General features: G+C 43.0%; 1 protein-coding gene across 4 annotated transcripts in view; it reads left to right on the top strand.

Annotated features, from left to right (window-relative positions):
- The window catches only part of pak5 (p21 protein (Cdc42/Rac)-activated kinase 5), an 85,419-nt gene that overhangs the window by 57,041 nt on the left and 16,377 nt on the right, over positions 1–12,001 (top strand). For all 4 annotated transcript variants that reach the window (XM_086166997.1, XM_086166998.1, XM_086166995.1 and 1 more), the window contains one exon: positions 6,513–7,352. In XM_086166997.1, coding sequence (XP_086023123.1) covers positions 6,513–7,352 — 840 coding nt within the window. The remainder of the gene's footprint in view (positions 1–6,512; positions 7,353–12,001) is intronic.

Genomic DNA, 12,001 nt, shown 5'->3' with positions numbered 1-12,001 from the left:
GGCCCGCGATAACATCTTAAAAGGTCTGATTGTCTTAAAATAAAGAAGTCAAACACGTGCGTTGGCCTTAAACCACATTTCCGATCATGTTACCCAAGTGATGGCATCCCGCCGTTAGCTTGCAGTGTATCCGTATCAATGCCATTTTCAACAAGTGGAATCGAGAAATATAAATGATCCCGAAATGTCCAAGGAGAAAAAAGTTGACGCAGATGGAAGGCTGTTTCATGAAAGGTGGGAAGGCAGATACATGTTTGTGCTTCAAGGAGAAAAGGCGGTATGTGTTATAGAGTAGACGAGCTAAGTATGCTAATGTTAGCCTTACAGAAAAACAACACATTGGCAGCAGAATCTGTTGACAAAAGCCGAACGAACAAGTAAGACATCCAGTTATTTAACATTTAGGAGTAGTTAGATTTATTTGACATTACATTTGGTTTCATTTCTACTGTTACCGTTACATGACATCAACCTTTATGATGATGCGGCTCTCGTTGAAAATGAGTTTTACACTCCTGCAGGGTGTTGCGCAATTTTTGGTTGATTTTACATTTTTTCATACTTGTATTTTTCATACAGTTTATATTCAGACCTCTCCCTAAATTCAAATGTCTTTAAATCATCATTCATATGAATCCCAACACGTTGTCTCAAATGGATAAACGGACAAATTCTGCTACCAAGCAGTTGACAGACGGTGTCGATATTGCCGTTGGTCTCAGTCGGCAAGGTATTTTTATAAACGCCAGTTTCACGGCCGCCAGAGTCACTGTGCCTGAAATAACCTGCGTATTATTTGAGTAGCTCAGTACTGAACACAAAATAAAAAGGTAAATCTCTACTTAGCACCCAGATTATGAAATACAAATTCATACATCTATATATATATTTTTTTTTTTTTTTTAACCTCAGGAAATAAGAATATTGTGATAAAGTTCTTTATCTTCATCTTCTCTAATGCCATTGAAAAAACAAAAATTACTTTTTCATGATATTCTAATATTTTGAAATAGGATTTTTGAGTTTTCTTAAGATGTAAGCAATAATCAGCAATATTAAAATAAGAAAAGGTTTGCAATATTTCAGTTGATTTGTAATGAATCCAGAATGTTTGACATTTTTTGTTTTTGTAATTGCATTACAGAAGATAAAGAACTTGATCACAATATTCTAATTTTCAGAGACGGTCCTGTATATTAATATCTCTATAAATATATATCTGGGGGTCCCTGCTGCAACGCCCCATCATTATGGCGGTGAAAAATATAATAAACTGGCAACACTTTTCCCCATTAGCCACAAATGGTCAAAATGAAAATTTTCTTCAAAGTAAAATCAAAATTTCCATCTTATAGAACTTATGTAACCAATTTCTATAGGCACCGTATGTTTACGTAAATGCTTTTATATGAATTTATAGGTATTATTGTGCACTTCTCGTAGGGTTGCTGAAGGCTGTTAACATTTTTTGCACCCACGGACATTTTGGCGTCTTCAATCCATGCACGAGGTTTCCCAGAATTGAGGCGGGATCCAGAACGACCGGGAAGCTCAGCTCGGTACCTGCGTGAAATTCAGAAATGGCGGACGAACCCTACATTGGAACGTGCGTTTTGAAAGATGAGACGAAACAAAAACGTCGGACCGTCAAACCCGGCCGGGAGACAAAGACGCGAGCGGCTATCGACGTATTAATATTGATTACATGCTGTCGGAGCAAGACTCTCTTAGGCAACGCTTCGCCGCCTGGAAGAGGAGCGCATAATCTGCACCCTTGTGTTTTTATGTCGAGGTTCTGCGAGCACGTAGCAGCACTTTCCGCTCGGCGCTGTCCGGGTCCTCTCAGAGTCACGAGGGCATTACTAGGGAATTAATCACCGGGCTATAAACATAATGTGAGACGGTCGCGGAACCTGCGGCGATGATACGAGAGCCGGCCCTCGACTGATACGCCGCCGTCCTGTAAGTCTTTTACAAGTGTAGGCCGCCATTAAGCTTTCATCGGGTCAATACCGAACGCTCGCCGTCGCGTCTTCCGGAGAACCGCTCGTCGGAAACGCCGTTTTTCAAATGCGACACGGAAGGCGGCCGGCGAGCAGCGCCTCCCTCTCCGTGTCCCGGGACGCTTCCAACCGGCGAAGCGCAGCCTCCAAACCGGGGTTCTAGCGAGGAGTCACGGGAAGGGCAAGCTCATTAATTATACTTCCCTCTCCTTCTCCCTCCATCCTTCCTTTCCTTCATTACCAGCAAGGTTAATCCCCCCTTATCTCTCAATGAGCCTCATTTTTCATGGCTCCCTTTCTACAGCGCCGCCTCCCCCCCTTCTTACCCCTTGTCAATCCTTCTTTCCCCTCTTCCTTCACAGCTGCAGTTAAATTTCCCTTTTTTTTTTTTTTTTTCCAGTAGCTAGTTTTCCTCCACACATTTCTTTTTCTCTCTTCCCAACTTTTCTTTCCCTCTCCCCTCCCGCACTTACCTTGAACAGGCCGTAGCGAGTAGAGACAGTAGATCTATTACAGCTTATCACTTAAGGACAGGCCAGTGCTGCACGCCAATGAAATATGGCCGCTGTCAGGGCCGCCGCCAAACACGACCCGTGCATCGGCTCGCGGCGCTGTAAAGGACGGAGGGAGGAGCGGGCTACGGACCCCCCGCGGCATTAGCCCCATTATTCAAATTAATGGAAAGATTTTCAAGCGTGATGCCTTTTGACAGCGATTCGGCACGCGATTAACCTTGTCGTTTTCTCGGACTCCCCCCACCACCACCACCACCACCACCACCTCGCCTCCGATACCTGTCACGCTCCTCAACGCGGTCGCGCCGATTACGAAACAGCCGGAGATGACGATGCTGTAATAGATTTGCGACTCTCCGCGCCGCAATCGAATTAGCACCCGACGCCATCCGACTCGGCAACGAGAGTCGGGGCGTTTGCGTCGAACGCGTGGAAATACGGCTTCATCCTTAAGACTCGGCCGCGTGAGCTGTGAATTTCTTTTTGTCAGGCCACGCCTGGTGTACGTACTACAACATCTGTCCAAGGCGTGATAGATTTCCACTCGCCGCCCCGTTTGAAAGGCCATCCGTCGTGCAGCCGCAGCCGCTCGGCGAGACTTAACTCACTGCTTTTATAGGCCATTTCACCTTGGGTTCCAGTTCACGGCACCGCACAGTCTATAGCGCTCCAAACTGCGGGGAGCGGCTGGGATCTAAAGAAGGAGAGGGCAGGCACACGAAAATCACAAACTAGAAGAAAGACACGGCGTCCAAAGAGCGGACGCTCGTGCAAAGTGATTTCTTTTTTTTTTGTTTTCTTCAGCTGTAGAGTGCAATCACAAATGATTATATGCGAGCGGAAAATAAGAATTATAGTCACGCTTCCAGGTCGTCATGGAAAGTCCAAAACACAACATGCTTTTTAATCACTAACTTTCAACACTATGTATTTGTATACATATATAATAGCCATGATTAACAAAAGAAAGTATCAAATGTAAATGGTCTTGGCTTATATGATGCTATGCAGCTAGCTATTGAAAATATTACACTTGTTTACATTTACGACACTTTCAAATCCAGTCGGAGTATTAACGCTGACTCATAAATCCGGCATTAAAAAGTATTTTGGCCTGAGACATAGATAGATGAAAATGTGTTTTATTCCCTAAAGAGACCAACAAGAAATGGTCCTCTCATAAGGGTCTTCTGGGCTACTACGCTATCTTTTTGACCTTTTGTAATTAATATATCTATTTAATAATTAAAAAAAAAAAAATATATATATATATAATTTATATAAATATAATATATAATTTAATTAAAAACAAAATTTAAATATATACTCATCTTTACTTCTTGATTCATTTTACTAAATACATTTAAAAGTATTTTCTAATAATTTTTGATTTTTTTTTTTTGCTTTGCACTTCCAGCCTGAACTATTATCATACACACATATATATATATATATATGTGTGTATATATATATTTGCTCTGCCCTGTCGCTGGTGACAGGAGGGGCAGACAAATGCCGGTTTCAAAAATCCACAAGACAGATCACAAAGCTGGACTCTTTCCAGAAACACGTGTTTTCGGCGAACAATCGAGCCTCTGGCGTGGTCGTGACAGAGCGCTTACCCAAATGCTTGCCATCAAAACCGGGATGAGCATCAAAAGTGGGATTTAAATGCAGCTCTTCTGCATCGCCCTATCGGATGACTTGAGATGAGCGGGTGGGGGAGGGTGCTGCGACAGCGTAGCAGGTAGAAAAGTAAATAAATATAGATGTAGCTCCATGTCAGCACATCGCGGCTTTTCTCAGTGGGCTTCAGCACATGTGACACGAGCAAAACGACATCGGAGACAAGAATGACAGTTTCGTGACAGCCTGTCAAAGCGCGTCTGGCGACCGGCTGATGCGGCGCTGTCAACCCCGGCTAAGGTTCGGCACACACCTTCACAAGCGAGAAGACAATTGAGTGGGAACATTAAATCAGAAGCCCGAGGGAGGAAAAAGCAAGCTTTAAGTCGAGTCTTGCTCATTTTCACGACGGGAATTTTGTTATTTAACCCTCTGCTAGTTCACCTGTTCATTCATTAGATGTAGTCACAGAGAGATGGCAGGAATTTCCTTTATTTTTCATTTATCCTATTAAAATAAGTCGCAAAGCAAAATTCTAAATTTTAACTTCTTTTTTTTTCTGATGACTACAAAGAAATTTTCATTATTAAATCAACCAATGTAATCAAAAACAGGTCTTTTTTCTTTTTTTTTTTCTCAAGATGAATTTTATTATTTAGATTTTGTGCCAGTTGTCAGACAAAAACTCAATAAATCTTTTTTGGGTCAACTAGAGGATTCTGGCGGTCATAACTCAATCGACTTAGGATGTATGGTAATCCATATTTAAGCTTGGCAATGCACATTTTTTGGAATTTACAACACTGCAGTGCGCACACACACACACACACACACACACACACACACATTGAAGGTAAAGCATGCTAAGTGTTGTGTCAAGTGTTTTCACTGTAAATTGCCCCATAGAAAGTGAGCCCCACATGTTCTCACACCACAATGCGTGCACGCAGCACTTTTCTAGAAATGGCTTCCCCAGTGGGAATCAAAATCCCCCCCGCTGCAGAACAGGCACGCACAGCGACGGCTAATTTAGCTAGTTTTATTCAGGGCAGCGTGTATCTGCTCTACGACGGCACTTTCGTTAGTAAATCCTTCGTGTGGTGATATTCTTTGGGATACGATTTTTAATATGTCTAGAGAATGGGGTGCCTTAGGCTTGTAAAACCTACTAGGGTGATTACCGACGCGGTCGGTGGTTATTTTTTGTAACTCTTAAGAGCGCAGCCAGAGGAAAATACACAAGATCATTAGGTATATAATATCATGATTTGAACCTAGGATGGTGAAGGAAGGGGACATGGAATGAAACACAGGGTTTTATTGTCGGAACTGGACGAAACCGCGAATGACAATATATTCCCTATAAACGTTCAAATGGTCTTGAATAAGATGCTTATTGCAAGACAGCGGGACCCCAGTGCACATTTCAGCGGTTTTGTTGGATAATCGCAAAACACTCGTGGATAGATTATGCAAGAGTTTGAAATTCAAATGTTCACCCTCCTCTCAGCGCTCTGCAATCATGCAGCAGATTCTCTGCGCTCCAAAGCCGTTTCCCACGTAACGTCCAGTCTGTGGCGACACAGGTAGATAAGAACTGTTTACCTCGTGATTTTAACTGTACGGAAGCAACAAGGGCAAAAAAAAAAAAAAATGTGGACGTTCATCCGTTCAAATGCAAGTGTAGTTCAATGAGTACAGCTGTAGCACCAATTCCCTGTGACTCACGACACAGGCGTGTAAAGGGCTTAACACGAGGTAGGAGGGGATAAGCAGCACCCCTGATGTTTAAGCTTCCCTTCCTTTGAAGCAGATGTGAGCATGTGTGTTTGCAACCCCCCCCCCCCCCTTCTTTCCACGTTTGTGTGTGCAAGCGGTTGCAACTCGTGTGTTTTAAAAAAAAAAAAAAAAGCGAACGTCATGACTATTAATGTATCCTGATCAGCCCACTGAAAATGAAGCTAATCCTTTGCGAGGGAAATGGGGCAGAAATTAGCTTCTTCAATCCACCACTGGTTTCCTTTTAGCATCCGAGCTATCCCTTCATTTATCCCCGAGCAATTAGTCCCTGCATCCCGACTCACAACAAGTAACGGTTGTGAGGACTCATGCTTGCCGTCCCTCCCGAGTGACAACTTCCTGTATTCAGTGGTTGCAAGTGATGATTGATTGCATACTCGCTACGTGGCTCTGGTACTCATGAATTAAAGTTTCCCCCCGATGCATACTTCTTCCTCGATCCGGTCATTCATTTTCAATCAGAATGGTGGATCTGAAAATGAATTTTCCTTCCTGTTTTTTTTTTTTTTTTTTGGTCCGATTAATTTTGCAATGTGATGAGAGTAAATGTGCTTCGTTCCTCTTGTAGACCATCGTTCGAGGGAACCGGCCGCCCAAAGATGCATCCATCAACGGCTTGCTGGAGGAGTTCGACAACATCTCGGTGACTCGCTCTAATTCCCTGCGTAAAGAGAGTCCGCCGGGACCCCACCAGGCCGGAAGCGGCTCCAAACCTCTGGGCGGCGGTCACCCCAACGCCCCCGAGGAGAACGGATTCAGCCACTACTACTCCCGCTACTCCTGTGACCTAGACACCTCCGGCAGGGACTTCTCTCTGGAGCCTGGCAAGCCCAGCTTCTCCATCGACGGGGACTGGGCCGTCGGGAGGCACTATCGATTCACCAAGCAGAACGGCCACTCGCACCCCATACGCAGCCACTTCTACCCCGACGCCATGCCTCAGAAATCAGACTACGGCAAGCTTCCCCCCGACTACCACACCTTCCTGGAGAGCAAGGGGCGTTCGGCCGACGAGGTGGCCTCCACGGTGGGCAGCGGGGTCGGCTCCAGCGGCTACTACCGGGCGTCTGTGGGCGGCTCATCGAGCCAGGACTACCGGGACACTTCGGTGGGCACGCCGTCTCGCGCCTCGTTGCACAGCGAGCAGATCACCTACCCGGACAGCGAGTGGAGCTACGGCGGCCTGCGGGACGACTACGAAAAGCGACCCAAAAGTTCGTACGTGACGCAGACCAGCCCCACGCCGGCCATAAGGCAGAGGTCACGCTCCGGCTCCGGGCTGCAAGAGCCGAATATCCCCTATGCTGCCAGCGGGGCCTTCAAGAATCCCACGCAAGGCCACCCGTACAGCTCCTACACCTACCCTCGCCTCTCGGAGAGCCTCGCCAACTCACAGACCCTAGGCAAGGTAACTGCATCACAAAGTATACAAGTGTTGCATCCTTATACGGATTAGCATTGAGCGGTAAAGAGAAGGTGAAACTAGTTTCAATGGAGCCCTTGTGCTCGGAAGTGACAGAATCGGTATTATATTGACATGATAGCATTTTAAACGTACCGGAATAAATATCGCTTTCCTCCAATGGTAGATAGCTAACAGCAATAAAAAACGATATATATTGAAATTGACTTATAGAGAGCAATAAATGCTGTATGGCATTTAGGTGTTTTGGCCAAAAGAAAAGAAAGAGAAAATATGTTAAATGCCTTACGACTGAAGATTTCCATGTCCTCGTGACATTTAAAGATGTTTTTATTTTTCCACACCTTGATACAACGATGAGCGATCGCAGTTCGCTCAAACATGATCCCGCGCATGTCGGAACCCCACGGCTAAATGAGCACACACTGGGGCTGAAGAAGAATATGAAAAAACACAATTAGTCACTTTGCAAACATAAAAATGTTGCATCCTTATACAAATTAGCATTGAGCGGTAAAGAGATGGTAGAGTTTCAACAGAGCCCTTGTGCTTGGAAGTGACAAAATGGGTATTTTATTTACATGTTAGCATTTAAAACCTAGCGGGATAAATATTGATTTCCTCCTATGGCTGATTGCAAAGAAAACATCAAACGATACAAATTCCGGATTATAGAGCGCACCAGTATATAGGCCGCACCTACTAATTTTGAAAAGAAAATATATGTACATATATAAGCCACCCTTGTCTAAAAGGCCGCAGGTGTCCCAGTTGAAACATGAAATATTAACGCAGCAAGATGTTCCAGGAAAGATTTTTTGGAAAACTTCTAATTGAAGAAATGGCGCTAACATCTGCAACTACAGGTACATAACAGAAATGCTGACTTTCAGAACAGATGCTAAACCAATGTGCGGCAGCTCTATTTCCGTCTTCGACAGCCAGACTGATCGCTTTAGACTTGAAAAGCCACATTAAATGTAATTCCGTGTGTCTTTTCCATGATGGTGTTTGTGCAAAAAGCACAAAATGGCCGATCTTTAAGAATTACCGTGAATGCGAGTGGGTTTGCCGAAAGTTTCATTTGTCCACTGTGACGGCGTTGACGGAAGGAAGCTGCCTTATTAACGGATAAAAATCCGTAAGTTAGCCGCGTCGTTGTAAAAGCCGCAGTTCTCAAAGCGTTTGAAAAAAGTTGCGGCTTATATGCAGGAATTTACAGTGATTTAGAAATTGACCCACTTATAGAGAGCAATAAATGCTATATAGCACAAAAGTATTTTTGTAAAAGAAAAGAAAAAGAAAAAATGTTAAATGTTTTAAGACTGAAGTTTTCCATGTCTTTGTGAAATTTGAAAATATTTTAAATTTTTACTGGCTTGGAGAACATGAAAAAACACGATTAAATCCTCATAACGACTAGCATTGAGCAGTAAAGAGGTGGTGAAACCAGTTTCAATGGAGCTTCTGTGATCGGAAGTGACAGAATAGATATATTATAAAAATGTCAGCATTTAAAAACCACCACAAAAAATATTGCTTTCTTCCAACGGTTGATTGCAAACAACACAAAATGATGTGTTGAAATTGACTATTATTACTAGCATAAAACGCCATGTAGCACCACAGTGTTTTTATTTCACCATATAAGAAATGTTAAATACCTGAAGAAGAATATGAAAAAACCCTGATTAGTTACTTTTTTTTAAATATTTTTTAAATATAATTTTTTTTAAATATTCACTCATTCATTCATTTTATATTCACATCCAGACATACGACCATTCACACGTCAAAAACAGAGATACGATCTTTTATCGTCTATTTTGACCAGTCAGATTTCCAGTGTTGCCGTGGAGAAACGTATCCGCCATCGACAATCCCGTGGAAATATCCCAGAGAAAATCACGCCATTTTTATTCCGGCCGTGCCTCTCATCCACCTGCGAGCTTTTTCTCATGTTTATATCTTGCGTCGTTTTTAATTCAAGTTCTCTTTCATTTTCAATTTGTATTTTTGTTTTGTTTCGTCTCCCTGCCAAATTGAAGTGTCAGCTATTAATCTACTCTCCGAGGAAGGCAGGTGCTGCACATACAGAATTAGCTCTCCTCGGTAGCCCCGGCACATGGATCAATTAATTCGGCCAGACAGTCCTGAAATACAGAGCTGCAGAGACCGAGAGGAAGGCTCGGAATAGAGAAAGAGCTGAGAGGCAGCCTCGGGTAGACGGGTAGAAGACGAAAGTCCCAAAACTCAATCGAACCGGAGGCCGTCGTGCAAAACGCAGAGAAAAAGGGGGCGAAAAAAAACAGAAATACATAAGAAATGACACCCGGGTTAAGAAGACGTTGAGCGAAAATCAGCGAATAATCGGCGGGCGAGGGTGAGGAGAGGGCCTGTAACGGGAAATACAATTTGATCTCGGGTTAGCCATTTATAAAATACTGTAAATTAATAGCTTTTGCATTTATTTGAAAAAATATGCAATGACGCGAATACTTAATTCATCCGATGAAACGTTGATCATTTAAAAGTTATGATCATTTTTTCAATGTATTTGGATCATTACCACTGAACGCTAAAGTCTGGGACTCATTCACTTTCTGCGCATCCTCTTTCCCTGCACGTCACTGTTATTTTTTTGCTCAAATAAATTAACATTCCCTGCGAAAGAACATATTGGATTTGGCCGTGGAATAGCGGGGAGACACGGGAGGAACGGGGGTTTGAAATTTTATTTTATTTAATTTATCTCATTTTATTTTTATTTTTCCATTTTTATTTTTTAAAATTTCATAATATTTTTTTTTTTTTTTTTCAATTTTATTGTATTTCAATTTATTTTCACTGATTTGATTTTATTAAGTTTGATTTGATTTCATTTAAAGTCATTTATAAAATATTGTAAATTAATAGCTTTTGCATTTAGTTGAAAAAAAAATTTGCTATGGCGCGAATACTTCATTCATCCAATGAACATTGATCATTTAAAAGTTACGATCATTTTTTTGATGTATTTGGATCATTACCACTGAATGCTAAAGTCTGGGATTCCTTCGCTTTCTGCGCATCCTCTTTCCCTGCACGTCACTGTTATTTTTTGGTCAAATAAATTAACATTCCCTGCGAAAGAACATATTGGATTTGGCCGTGGAATAGCGGGGAGACACCGGAGGAACGGGGGTTTGAAATTTAATTTTATTTAATTTATCTCATTTCATTTTTATTTTTTCAATTTAATTTTTTAAAATTTCATTATATTTTTATTTTTTTTCAATTTTATTGTATTTCATTTTATTTTCACTGATTTTATTTTATTAAGTTTGATTTTATTTCATTTAAAGTCATTTATAAAATATTGTAAATTAATAGCTTTTGCATTTATTTAAAAAAAGACACGGGAGGAACGGGGGTTTCGCAGAGAGCGCTCGGTCCATCTGGAAGGCTTTCTTCGTTTCTTTACATCGTTCCGCAAAGCTCCGCGCGGCTCATTGGGTCCGTTGTGCGGCGCCATCACGACCCCCCCTCCCCGTGCACGTCCACCCTCCACGCACGGCCGAGAGAAAAACGCCGGTTTGCTGATGTAGATCCCAGGGTGCCTTGATGAAAAACCATTTAACCTGCATGCTTCGGTAAATAGCTGCTTATACAAAAAAAAAAAAAAAAAAACAGAACGCATGAGAGGCAGGATTGGAAGCGATGCGGGAGAAGGTCGTTTTCTTATTTATATTTATTATTCCCGCTCTCTTAGTAGTTGTGCTTAATGAGGTACATCACCCCCCTCCGAAAATATAACTTGTCAGAGTAATCTTTGATCGCTCCTCTTTGTTATGAAGTCAGATTTTAAAATGAATATAGATCGTAGTGGAGTGCAGGCCGGGGGGGGGGGCGGGGGGGGAGTCAACGCAACCTAATTTTCTCTCTGATTTGCAGCGATGGAAAGAAAAACGAACAAGGAGTCATCCGGCAGCTTAAGAATCACTATTCTTCTCAGCTCATGGACCTTGTAACAAACGCCACCCGCCCCTCTCCTCGCTCATTCTCTGCCTTTTCTTCACCCTCCCTCCGTTCAGCCCACACACACCACTGAAATCTCTGGATTTCCTTGCTGTTTTGGGAAGCTGGGGGGAATAGTAGACAGTATGGAGACTTGGCCACACACACACACACACACACATGCATGGATCGACACGACACAACCCCCTCCAACCCTCCCTCCGTCTCTTCCCTTCCCTCTGTTTTGTGCGAGCTCAGTACCGCAGCTCTCGGTGACAAATTGATGTTGCGGCACTTTCCCTTTCTGCAGCCTTAGCATAAAACTGGCCGAACGATGTTCCACCGCGGAATTCAATTTCACAGTTGAGTTAGGTTGTTGATTACCCTGCCAAACTCAGATTAATGTGCGTTTAACCAACATGGATCAGGAGACCCTTGGCTGACAGCCAGCCAACGGCACCGGCCAATGATAGGGGGGCGCAGGACTGGGCTGTCCCGTGCAGCAGTTAACACACACACATGTACACACACACACACACACACTCACACACCTACCTGCTGGAGAGTGATTGATTAAAAGAGTTCACATCATATAATTATACACCATCCCAACATCAGGGTTCCTCCTGCCTGGAGTG

Source organism: Fistularia commersonii, chromosome 20, assembly GCF_037954325.1.
Source record: "Fistularia commersonii isolate RoL2024-O1a breed Wild chromosome 20, RoL_Fcom_v1.0, whole genome shotgun sequence".
In the NCBI taxonomy this organism is placed as follows: Eukaryota; Metazoa; Chordata; class Actinopteri; order Syngnathiformes; family Fistulariidae; genus Fistularia; species Fistularia commersonii.
Note: the sequence above shows the minus strand (reverse complement) of the source record. Positions and strands in the feature narration are given on the sequence as shown.